The 13,683-nt window shown below is 35.8% G+C and overlaps 1 protein-coding gene across 1 annotated transcript in view; it reads right to left on the bottom strand.

Annotated features, from left to right (window-relative positions):
* FAM81B (family with sequence similarity 81 member B) overlaps window positions 1–13,683 on the bottom strand; it is a 63,888-nt gene that overhangs the window by 16,474 nt on the left and 33,731 nt on the right. Inside the window, exon 5 of the mRNA XM_032276208.1 lies at window positions 5,336–5,465. Within this exon, the coding sequence (XP_032132099.1) occupies window positions 5,336–5,465 (130 nt within the window). The remainder of the gene's footprint in view (window positions 1–5,335; window positions 5,466–13,683) is intronic.

Consider the following 13,683-nt stretch of genomic DNA (forward strand, 5'->3'; position numbering starts at 1 on the left):
TAAAATTATGAATGAAAAAAGAGTAGTTGTGAATATCTGTAAGCCAAACAACAGCAGAAACATTCTCAGAACTGAAATTATAGGTGAAATGGAAGTCTAGTAACCAGAGGAGACTTTAATTTACCTCTCAATGCAAGACAGCAGTAGACTAAAAAATAAGTAAGAATCAGAAGATGTAACCATTAAGTTATTCCCTATAGGTACTTATTAAAGTTTATACCCTAATAATACAGAATATACATTATTTTAGAACATGTACAAAAATGGACTATCCAGCCACCAAAAACAACCCTCAAAATATTCCAAAAACTAAAACTTGTATACATGAAAATTTTTACTTATAATGAGATGAAACCAAAAATGAATACCAGCATAACAAAACAAAAAGTCCTTAACTCAGAGGGTGGGAAAGAAACTTCCTTGATGTGGTTTGACTGTCTCCCTATCCAAATCTCATCTTGATTTGTAATTCCCATAATTCCCATGTGTTGTGGGAGGGACCCTATGGGAGGTAATTGAATCAAAGGGGCAGTTGCCACCCTCCCCCCCGCTGCCATGCTGCTGTTCTCATGATATTGAGTGAGTTTTCATGAGATCTGATGGTTTTATATGGGACTTTTCCCTCTTTTGCTAGGCACTTCTCTTGCCTGCCATCATGTAAAACAAGCCTTTGCTCCTGCTTCACCTTCCACCATGACTGTGAGGCCTTACCAGCCATGTGGAACTGTGAATCCATTAAGTTTCTTTTTTTAGATAAATTACTGAGTCTTGGGTATGTCTTTATTAGCAGCGTAAGAACAGACTAATGAACTCCTCTTAACTATTTAAGGGAAAATACCACACACAATTGCAGAATTTCTAGGAAATAATAATGAGAAAACTACATGTCAAACTCTGGGGGATATAAGGAAAAAGAATAAGGAGATGTTCAGAAAAAATTCATAGCCATAAATGCTTATGTCAGCAAAAAATACAAATACATGTGGTTTTAAAAAGTTTTAAAATGTGCAGCAGAACACACTGTAGGCAATAAAGATAAATGGTGAAATTGGTGAGCTAAAAAAGGTAACAGAAGCAGAACTAAAAAAAAATATAAAAGGATTGGTTCATTGTAGAACAACTAATTAAGGCACATCTAGACTAATCAAGGGGAAAAAAAGAAAAGCACAAATATACAAAATAATAGAATAAATAAAAGCAGAGAGAATTAAAACCATCCTAAAAGCATTTTGCATAACTTTATGCAAATTCAAAATCTGAAAGAAATAAATATTTTTTCCAAGAAAAAGCAATTTATTAAAGGTTACCCTGAAGAGATAGAAAGTTTAAGCAGCCTAATCAACAGAAAGACACTTTGTCTCAAAAAATATATAAAAAATGAAAGCCATCAAACAACTTCCTTCCTCATCAAATCATCAAGCTTAGATAATACATCAGAAGTGAAGCTACCAAATCTTTAACTATTTCAGAGCATAGAAAAAGAAGGAAATCTTTCAAATTATTTTTGAGGTCTGCATAACAGTGACTCCAAAATCTGAAAACAATGGCACATAAAATAGATTAATTTCACTCATAAGCACTAATACAAAATTCTTGAGTAAAATGTCAGCAGCATTATCCAGCAGCACAACAAAATACATCATAATCAGTGTAATTTATTTTAGAAAACACAAGGATAGTTTACTAACAGGTAATGATAATACTAGTATAACAGGAGAGAACACATCATTCCATAAATGCTAAAAAGGTATTTAATAAAATTCAGTAATTGTTTTTTATTTCTAAAAATATTTAAAATATAGGAATAGTTGGGTATTAAACATGCTTAACAGGGAAACTTACTTCCCCCATCATAAGGGGAACACAAGACAGTTCTGTTAAAGTTAGGAACAAGACCAGGGTAACCACTATTCCCACACTACTATCTAACCTTGTTTAGGGTGATTAGTCAAAGCAATTAGAAAGAGAAATTATGCATATGAAAATGAATAAAGATGAGCTAAAACTATTACCATTTACAGAGCATATGACTGTGTTCCTAGAGAGGAAGGGAAACTAAAAAATTACCGTAATCAAGAGAATTCACTGTGGAATATGAAATTAATATCACCTTCATAATGTACAACTAACAATGAATTAGAAGGCATATTGAAGCCCCTGTTACAATAAACTAAAAAGAAAAAGATTACAAAATCTCAAAATACGTTTAATAAGAAATTATGCCCAGTCTACAGTATTTGAAAATACTCCTGAAGAACATGAAAGCAAACTCAAACAAATGGGAAGCACACTATGTTCTTGGATAAAACACCCAGCATTATGACGATATCAATTCTAAAATTTATTTACAAATTTAATATGATTTCAATAAAGATTAAAATAGAGTTTATTTGTTTTATTTACTGAAATGAGATAGTTTGATTTTATAGGTAAAACCAACTAGTTTTACCAGGAAAATTGAGAAAAGAAAGTAACGGAAAGAACCAGCCCTAGCAGATATAAAAATACTATAAAGATTCAATAATCAAAACAGTAATTAAGACATATATTAGGAAAACTACAAATGGATCAAAAATTTATGGATAAACAATAAAGCCATGATTCTTTCAAGCCTTTGTGTAGGGAAGCTCTTTCTAACTGATTTGAAATTCCAGAAGCCACAAAAGAACTGATAAATTCAGCTACAACTAGAGAACTATTTGTGCATGTCAAAATCAAACACCTATGACAAACTGGGAAATGTATTTGGAATTCATGTCATAGAGAAAACAGCTCATTTCCCTGATATATAAAGAACTCCTAAAGAGGAAAAATAGCCCAATAGAGAAGTTGGCAAAAGACATGAACAGATAGCTCACCAAAAAAGAAATACAAATGGCCCTTAAATATGTGAAAAGATGCTCAACTACTTCCATAATAAAAAAAAGCCAATTAAAACAAAAAGATACTGCCTTTTTCCTATAAGAATGGCAAAATTCAGAAGTTGAACAACACTGCATTGGTGAGGCAGTGGAGACACAGGACATTTTACATATTGCTAGTAGGTGTGCAATGAGGTAAAAGCTGTTTAGAAAGCAAGTTGGCAAGATCTTTCAAAACAACACACATGTACCTTTTGATCCAGGAATCCAACTTCTGGGTATTTATTCTACAGATATATCTATACACATACAAAATGACATATGCACAAGGTTATTTATTGTAGCATCATTTGAAAGCGCAAAATGTTTAAAAGAACCCAAATATCCATCTATGCAAGAGTGGTTAAATGAATTATTACCTACAAAGGAAGAGTATGCAGTTGTAAAAAAAGGATAAGGAAAGCTCTCTATATATCAACATGGAAAGATCTTCAGGATATATTTGTTTAGTGTTTTTTTTAAAGGCATAGTTATATATATATGTATACATATATATGTGTGTGTATATATATATATATGTATACATACTATCTTTTGTGCAATAAAGGGGGAATAAAAATATGTATTTTCATTTGCTCATAACTGCAAAGGGCATGCTGAATGCATCCACAATAGACTAATAAAAATGGTTACCTATGAGGATCGTGAAAAAAATGTGATGAATGGTTAAGGGGTGGGAATAAAAATTATCTGTCTATATTTTCTTATGTAGTTTTGATTTTTGAGCTGTATGTATGTGTTATCTTTAAAAATATATTAAACAGAAAGTAAGGAATTATAGTCCAATGTCACTTTTGAATCCTGATGCCAAATTAAATATTGAATTATTATGGAATAACTGTATAGCTTTTATTACAGAAATGCAAGAATGTTTCAGCATTGGGAAATGTATTAACACATTAGAAGGCCAAAGAAGTCAACAAACAACACAGCAATCCCCAAACCAAAAAACAACCAATATGGTGGTTCTAGATATTTGTTGATATCTAAAAGGCATTTGATTAAAGTAGACATTTGATCCTTATAAAAAAACTAATTAGGAATCACTGGATAATTCCTTAACATGAATAAAAAATATTTCAAACCAATAGCCAGCTGCCAACAGCGAAGACATTTCCAGGATAATCAGGAAGGAGAGAAGCTGCCTTCTATGACCACTTTTATTTAACAGTGTTCTGGAATTTCTGGTCAAGACTTTAAGAAAAGCGATTAAGAATTAAATCAGAAAACCGGAGATAAAATTGCCATGATATGTTGTTGATATGATTGAGTACATTGAAAAACAAAGAGAATTTAAAAATTATTGGGCCTAATAAGATGGGTGAGAAGGAGGTAGATAAGGAGAGCGAGATGGGACTGGAGTAAACTGTGCTCAGCAATACTTCCTCTGGACTAACAGGCTCCCACCAACAAATGATCAAACAACAAACTTTCATATTTCCAATTTCCAGGGGATTTCTACTTCGTTCTGCCCAAATTTGTTATAACTCCTATAACTAAGTTAATGTCAAGCTGAAAATGTAAAATTTCCCTCAATTTACCACAATATCCCCATCTACACTATTTCAAGTTGTTGCTCTGGTTTGGGCCAATACATTCAACCTGGTTTCTCTCTCATTAGAAAGAAAAGAGAAAAATGAAGGAGAATCCTGAATAAGTCCTCCTGACTTCAGAGGAGAAGAGAAGTGATTGTTTTGCATAAGAATTGTGACAAAGTGGAGCACAGAAAACTTTGCACTGGGCTCTACTTTAGTGAAACCATTGACTGGGAAGATGAAAAAGAGACACTTCAGGCAGAAAACTAGGGGAAGATGTGAAAAACAGACACTTCAGGAAGAAAACTAGCATGAACTAGGGGAAGATGTGTAATATCTTGGTGTGAGTAGGGACCTACCTACAGGGAGCTCAGTGTCACTGGGTATAAAGAGTAAGTCAAGAAGCAGGGGCCAGTGTAGAGATGGCTTTTAAAATCCAGACCAACCAAAGGACTTACATGTTATTTTATAAGAGATATAACCTATTGCAGGGTTTTAAGCAGGGTTGTAACATAAAAAATTCAGATTTATGTTGGACTTTTAATAATAGCTTCCATGGGAAATTCTTTTGTTTATATTCTTTGTTTCCATAGTCTTTGAGTAAAAATAGTTTTACTACTTCCAGAAAGTAAAAAAATAACAGCAATGGTGGACTCAAGCAATGTATGCTTAGAGTAGATGGCTGTGTTGGAACACAACAGACATCCATTAAACATTTGTTGCTTGAATTGACTGTTCCCACAGAACATATGAGTTAGCTGTCAGAATCAAACCCTTTGGAAGAAGAGTTCTCTTAAAAAATTAGCACCTGATTGGGCATTTTGATAAGGTAGAATGATCTTATAACACAGAATATGAGTCCCATCTATTTTCAGTTACCTTCATGTCCAAGTTCTTGGAAAGAGTTTCCAGGGCGGGCATGAATTCTTGAATGACTTTCTCAATTTGCCGGTACTCTTGCCTGATGAAGTGAATGTCTCCAGAAAGCTTCACAATGCTTGAATCACATCTAATGGCAAGATGGAAATTGGGGTGAGTTCAATACCTTTATAACATTTTTAGTACTGTAGTAGACACCTGCACATTCATTTGATGGCTGAAGTTCTACAGTCATTTGAAGAATGAGTTGGTAGATATGAGTTTATTCAGGAATCTCCTTTATTTTTCTCCTCTCTTTCTGATGAGGGAGAAACCAGGTTGAATTCATTGGCCCAAACCAGAATAGAAATTGAAATAGTTTAGATGGGGCTATTTTGGTAAATTGAGGGAAATTTTAACATTTTCAGCTTGATATTAGCTTAAGTCTTAGGAGTTATAACAAACTTTAATGTTTTGGAAATACAGGCTGCTGCCTATGGTTAGGCAAAATTAAAATGTGTTCCTCTTTTATATCACATTCTAAATCCACTTTCCTCTCTTTATCCTCTTTTCTTGGCCCCCAGACTATCAATTCCTCTTTGGCTAGAAAAGGTGCCCTGACAAACCAAAATCTTCCAATCCATCTTCTCCAGTTTTTCACCCTCTTAGCCTCAAACAAAACTCCTGTTCCTTAAATAGTCTCAGTCAGGCATTGTCATATTAGGACAAAACCAATTCACACTAACATATGAATGAAGCTTTGGTCATAAAGTTGCATGCTATAATTAAGGGAAGGAATTCTGGTCAGAAGGAGCTAGTGAGGTGAGCTGAAGATTAACTATCTTCCCAGCATGAAGCAAACACACAACCACATTCCACTGCCATCACCCATGACCTCTCTTGAGAGACAGCAGACAGCAAAGTGTATTAGTGGTCAGCTTCTGTATACTTTCATGTATGCATGAAGGATAGGTTGAAGAGCACTGAAAGACTTTATCTTTTGTATATCTGAGTTATCTGGGATCATTTTGATATTTGTCATTTTATAAAATAACTGTTTTGACTGTCATCAAATAATATTAGGAACTACATTTTAATATTATCATATGAAGTGCTATAAATATTGTTTGCTTCATGATGTCAACATTTTTAGTGTCCCAGAACGAATCTTTTTTCCTTAAAGTTTTTGGTGCTAAAGATTTGAGGCAAAGGTGAATCAAGATGGCAATTTTGCCTAAGCGTTCCTTTAAAAGGGTACTAAAGGTATTCCTTTAGCAACACCCTTAAAGTTGACTGTGGTGGGGGTAAAGAGGCTGCTGGGAGAAAAAAAATCAGGAATTAATTTGATCAAGAATGGGAGCAAAATGGTATGCACAAAATTACTGGTCAAAAGCTGTTTTACACCTTTGCATATACAAACTGTCATTGTCAGGATGGCACCTCTATTGTTGGTTAATTAGAATGTCCTGATGTAAGTCTATGTTAAGACCCCCAAAGACTACTCAGGAGTGGCTCCTGCTCCCACCACTTCGCGCCATCTCCCTTCCATCCTTCTCTTGTTTCCCATCTTCAGGGACATCAGGGCCTGTGCAGTAGAGGCTACTGGTTAAAAATGTAGTTTCTGGTATCAGATAGACTACACTTTGCATCCTGCTTCTGCCACTGGCTAGGTTTATGATCTGGGACAAGCTTCTTACTGCCTGCAAGTTTCACTTTTCCTCATCTGAAAAAAAGGGGTAATGATGCCATGTTGCACAATTTGTCTACCACACAACGACAGGGGTACCAGAAACACATGGTTGACAATGCAAATAGGGTCTTCTAGAGGGCTCATCCTTCAAAACTGTTAAGTGGCTGTCCGGAATAGTATTACATTGCGAGGTTATTTAGGAATGGAAGGAGGTGATGCATGCAAAGCATTTAGCCAGTGCCTGACACAGGGGGGAGCACCCACACAAGATTAGCAGCTACGATTTATTTACTCATCTCGAGAGTCGCCGCCTGTTCATTCTCACCTCCCCTAACCACCCACCAGCTTAATCCCACATGTTGAAGTCAAGGATTGATTCACAGCTTTTCCAAGCTGCACTTTATATTCCAAAAGGAGTTCCTCTGCCTACTCCTTCTTTAGAATGATTTTATTGTTTCTGTTAAAATAGTGCATGATCATTACAAAAAAATTTCATGCCTAAAAGAACAAAGAAGAAAGTTAACATCTTTCCAAATCCCTCTTAAAAATAACATTGTTAATATTTGATTATATTCTGTTCATAATTATACATATATACTTAGAATATGTGTGTATATATACACAGAGATAGGAAGAAAGAAATATAATTTAGAATACTGGGATTATATTATATGCATCAACTTTAAAATGTTACATTTAATTTTACTTTAACTTAGGAAAATGTAACTTCTTAGGCTAATTTCTTAGTGAGAAATGAAATTATTGAATTTCAGATATGTATTGCTTCACTATGAGAGAGATTTTTCTCTAAAAAAAGGAAACTATAAAAAGCTATTATAGATTGGAATTGTTATACTTTTCACAACTACCATCTCAATGCCAACTTTAGATTTACTAACTTTAGACATTGCCTGTTGGCCATAAGCCAAAAAATGAGAAAATAAATAAGTTTATATACTTGTGCCTTCAACATTTTAAAATGTAATTTGCTAATTTTAAAATGTTAAATTTTACATTTGCATGGTGTTCTGTCACTAGAATGCCTATGGTTATTTAATGTTCACTCTATATGTGCCTTATATGTTCATTGATAATCCTTTCAAACCATGATTTCTTTTCTAAAATCCTTATTTTGATTAATTCCATGGTTGGCCAGATTTTGTCATACAGATTTTAAAAGCAGGGCTCAGGAGCGCTAGAGTTCTCAAGTTCTTGAGTGCTTGAGAATGCCCAATTTCTCTTGTAATTGAAAAGTAACTTAGTTAAGATAACATTTTTTTTCTTTCTTTTAGAACAATCAATCCATTCTTTTCTGGTATTGGTTGAGGTGGACAAGTCTGAGGTGATGACACTTCTTTCTTTTTTTTTAATGAGACTTGCTTTGTCTACCTGGATGCTGTGTGAGTCTTTATCCTTGCTGTTCAGCAACTTCAACCAGGATATCTTGGTTTCCTTGTTCTTATATAATTTTTTCCATGGTCATAGTTTTTGCTTTTAATCTATAGACTCAAATCTCTATTTCAAGAAAGCTTTCTTCTCTTATATTCACGAATTTTTTTTTTGAAGAATTTCTGTTTCTTCTTTAGGGCCTTGTATTATTTCTATGTTGGATGAGTTTTCCTTGTCTATCATAAAACAATTTTTCTACAATCGTTTTTATGTTGAAAAGTATCTATTTTCATTTGGTGTGGTTTGCTCATGTTTTTACTTTTTATAGCTTGTTATTTTTGGTTGTATTTGTTCTATTTTAGGAGTTTCTAAAGTATATTAATCTTCATAATAGCTTAACTTTTTCTTTTACTTTATCCATGAGCAATTCCAGTTTATCTATCTCCTTTTGTTATCTGATAGTCTCTTTTGAGGGAAAGCTTTTTATACCTTATTTTAAAAATTATTGTTTATTTTACCAAAGAAAAACATACCTGTAATTTGAAAGCTAGTCATAACTAAAAAGCTAATAATAAACTACAGTGGTTTCTGGCCCTTTCTCTCACTGCCTCTCTTTGTTCCTCTCCGTAGAGGCGAGGGCCTGAAGCCTTTTGAGAATTCTGTTGCATAGAGTCAGGTTGTTCTCAGCTTATCTTACAACTTTAAAACTGGCCTTAATTCTGCTAAGGCAGCTTTCATGTTTCCATCTGCTTTCTAGGTTCCAAGACTTCTGTGCTGATATCCCCTATCCTTATGGGTTTATATTTTAAAGAGAAAACCTTTTTACTGTAGATTCAGTGAGGCTTTTGGAAGGGCCAGATTACATGTGACTGTTCACAAGTAACCTTTTCTTAAAAAAAAATAAAATTCTTTTTCTTTTATTCTTAATTTCTTTGAAACTGGGAGAACTTTTGGTTTGAACTCTTCCCATACTTTTCTGGTAATTCCTTCATGAAATGTATTTGCTAGTCTTTTGACTATGTTTTTATCTATCTATTATCTGTCTGTCGATCTGTCATCTGTCTGTCTTCTGTTTATCTGGGGATGATAGTGGAAGTGATTCACATGCATGACTGCATTCTAACGATCACTATTACGTATTTGAATGTTTCTGGCCACCTGGAGAGGATCAGTGAGTGTGTTTGGTGGCAGGTAGATTGCATCCTCTATTCAGGCTTGCAGTATCAAATCTCTCTCCCTTCTCAGTCTGTTTCTCTCAGGTATAAGTAGGCAAGGAGGGAGGTTCTAGATGACCGAAATGATAAAGAACATGGTTGCGTCTTTGGCTATACCTCCCAGCTGTTCAGTGTTGCTGACCTGAATCTCTAAGGGGACATCATGTCCCCTCTCTCTGATGACCCACCCGAGCCTCTGGGTAATGCTGCTCTATTCCATTTTGCCAATGTCTCTCAAAATTATGACTGTTGACTAGTGGGAAATTATGTTTCAAATATGAGAAGGACTGCATCAGTCCAAATGTCACAATATTTGGTAAGTGTGCTCCGTTTGTGGTTAGTGGCTGCAGCAGCTTCCATACTATATTAATAAGTTGGAGTTTTTGTTTTCCTTCTTTTATTTTTCACTGACATTGAATTGTCTCAAGTAAGAGAGTGGAATAAAATGTCTTTATTCTGCTCTATATAACCAGGCATGTCTCCTCTTAAATTTTCAAAAGTTGATATTCAAGCAATTCTCCTGCCTCAGCCTCCTGAGCAGCTGGGATTACAGGTATGTGCCACCATGCCCAGCTAATTTTTTTTTTTGTATTTTTTTTTAGTAGAGACAGGGTTTCACCATGTTGGCCAAGCTGCTCTCGAACTCCTGACCTTGTAATCTACCCACCTTGGTCTCCCAGAGTGCTGTGATTACAGGTGTGAGCCATTGTGCCTAGCCTGTTTCTTTAAAGAACATGATTTTGCTTTTAATCACAAATTAACAAAATTTATCTTTTTCCCCTCCCACATGTAGGTTTGTTCTGGAGTCCTAAAGAGCCACATGAGGCTAGAGAGTTGGCTTCTGACTGCTGCTGCGGATTGTAAGTCACATCCATCCCTATGGTGCCCTTTGCATGCTCACCTTTTCCTTTGCTGCACTTGACACTAGTCTATCAAATAAAGGACAGGATGTAAAAAGCAGGATGGCAACTTTGAGAAACTCATCTCATTGGGAGCACTTACCTTTAAACTGCAATGTGTTGCCGTAGAAAATAAGGTGTAAAATTCAAATCTCACTGTAGTTATTAAATATTGAGCTTGATTTATGAAGCAGTAAAATGTTTGCTAACAATTATATTAAAACAATCAACTTAATTTTACTTATGCCAAAATGCTCATTGGAATTGAGGTCCCTCTATGTGGAAAGACAGTAATCAATCTGCCTTAGCTTGTCCATTAGTCATTTGCCTGGCAAAAGCACAGAAAAGAAACAGGAGAGGGTGAATATAAGTCTCATGGCTGTTAGCCAAATTCTGTCTCAGATTGCCAAATAGATTTCAGAAATTTTCCATAAAAGGGAGACATTTCAAGGAAAAATAAGACCTTGTCCTGAAATCACTGCTTATGACTGAAGGGGAAGGTAAGCAAAAAGCAACAAGAGCGAAAAGAATTGCACATCTTCTTGATGTAATTTCATTGATCTCTTAGTTTCTTTCAGATCCATTTGCTATTTTGTCTTACAAATAAAACAGGATTTACAAAAGTAAAATAATATGTTTGTAAGTGGTTTGCAGAAAGAAATAGTTGGTAGGAGTGTTATCAGCATACCACCAAATTGAACCAAATTATATTTCATTTAAAACATGTTTGAAATTAGCCAAGCATGGTGGCATGCACCAGTAATCCCTGCTGCTCAGGAGGCTGAGGCACGATAATTGTCTGAACCCGGGAGGCAGAGGTTGCAGTGAGCCAAGATTGCGCCACTGCACTCCAGCCAGGGTGACAGAGCGAGACTCTGTCTCAAAAGAGAAACAAACAAAGAAGCCATGTTTGGTTTTATCTTCTTGCAAAATCTTAGCACACCTAAATAGGTTGTGGGTTTGCTGGTATTTATCTTGTTTTATAACTTACCCAAATATTATAAAACTTCTTTGGTATTGATCAAATATTAAATAATGAAACATACATTTACATATATATTTTTTCTATTTATATATTTATATATAATATAAATTCACCTGTTTATTCTCTGGACTGGCCGATGGCTATTTTTTTCTCTGATGAGAGTTTTTCAACCATACGTATTATTTCCTAGACGGCATCTTTTATTTTTAACAGGAATGAAACCACACTCCAGAACTACAAAGTCTTTCTCAAAGCCATTAAGTCATTTATGTTGTGGGCTAACCAGAAACCTGGGCATCCTTGATTCCTCCTTCCTTCTTCCCCTTTGAACTCCATGCCCATTCCAGTTCATAGCCTGATGACTTCTCATATACAACATGGTGGAAGCCAAACACATTATTACTCCCTGTTTCTCTTTCCACTTCCTTGTTATAACTGCTCTTTGTTTCAAATTTTCTTCTCTGTGGAATAAAATTAGTATTCAACCAGTCTCCAAGCCCAGAAACTTTGGTTGTTATCCTTGACCTCCACCTGCTTAATTCATCTTCCGTGTTTATTGATCCTGTAGATTCTATTTCCCTAGTGTCTATGTCGTCTGTCCCCTCCTTTGGGCTTTTATGACTAGTGCCTTGGTTTAGGCCCTGCTACTTCTCACCTGGATTGATGCAATAGCCTTCCTCTGATCTCCATGTCCTCTTTGGTATCCTAGCAATTCAGCTAAAACTAGAATGTCACAAAATATGATATGCCATTCCCTTACTTAAAATCTCCCCATGGTCATTTATAACCTTCTACATAAAGTTCAAACTCTACCTTAGCCTACAAGACCCCTCGTATTCCAGGTCTGGACTGCTTCTCTGGCTTCATCTCCCAACTTTCTCAAAATTCCTACTGCAAAATACCGTAACTAAAATACCTTTCTCACAGGTAGCCCATGAATATGTCACAGTGATCCTTCCCTCAGTTCTTTTGCACATACTATTCTTCCAGGTAAAGTGTCTTTCTCACCCTCCCTTGTCTAGTTAACTGTTATAAATCCTTCAAAACTCAGCTCAAGTGTCACCTCCCCAGGGAAGCTTGTCCTCCACATGGGCCTGATTTGGACATTTCCATTGCATCCCAGACTTTTAGTACAGCATTCACTTAATTGGCTATTGACATGGCTTGTTTTCCCTGGTAGACTGTGAACAACTATAGGAAGACCACATTGATGAATTCTAACACACTACCTGGCATAAGATGAGTGCTTAATACATTTTTGTCAAATTGAATGGGTAAATACCCTACGAGAGCTTTGTCTTAGGTAGTAATTATCTAATTCTTATTTGGTCATGAACACGTCCAAGTGGATCAACCAGATGGAGATGTGAGTGTTATAGGAGAGAGGAATGAGGTACTGGCAGAAGATGTAGAGAGGGAAAGGTGTCCACAGTCAGCCATTCACAAGTCATCTTTGATGCATCTGCCAGAGTGGTCCTGCCATTCTTAACACCTACACATGTTTGCTGAACTGCAGGCCATTAATTCTTTTGATTTAGAAATCTTGTACAAAAGAGCTATTCAGAACTTTATCCATTTGGCAGTAAATCGCTTTTGTTAGACTCTTTAATATAATTCTTGTATATTTTCAATGTTTTACTCATTAGCATTTGACACATAAGGGGATTTTGTACATGGTTGTGAAGGTGTGTCTATGTATGGATGTTAGTATTTGCACAGTTGAGGCTGTAAAGACAGAACTCTGGTCACTTCCATTGGAACCAAGCTGTGTAAGGGGTCTTTATATAAACTTTGTTTGTTTTTTTTTTTTTTTTTGAGACGGAGTTTCGCTGTTGTTGCCCAGACTGGAGTGCAATGGCACGATCTCGGCTCACCGCAACCTCCGCCTCCTGGGTTCAAGCAATTCTCCTGCCTCAGCCTCCCGAGTAGCTGGGACTACAGGCACGCACCATCATGCCCAGCTAATTTTTGTATTTTTAGTAGAGACGGGGTTTCACCTTGTTGACCAAGATGGTCTCAATCTCTTGACCTCGTGATCCACCTGCCTCGGCCTCCCAAAGTGATGGGATTATAGGCGTGAGCCACCGCGCCCGGCCGCCCCTAAACTTTGAATCTCACAGGTAGCATGAGGCATTCGAAGTTCTATGGTACATTTTCTTAATTGCCATCTCGTTAGTTTAGCTTAATGTGTA

The sequence above is a fragment of the Sapajus apella genome, unplaced genomic scaffold (assembly GCF_009761245.1).
Source record: "Sapajus apella isolate SASKATOON/1434 unplaced genomic scaffold, GSC_monkey_1.0 scaffold1, whole genome shotgun sequence".
In the NCBI taxonomy this organism is placed as follows: domain Eukaryota; kingdom Metazoa; phylum Chordata; class Mammalia; order Primates; family Cebidae; genus Sapajus; species Sapajus apella.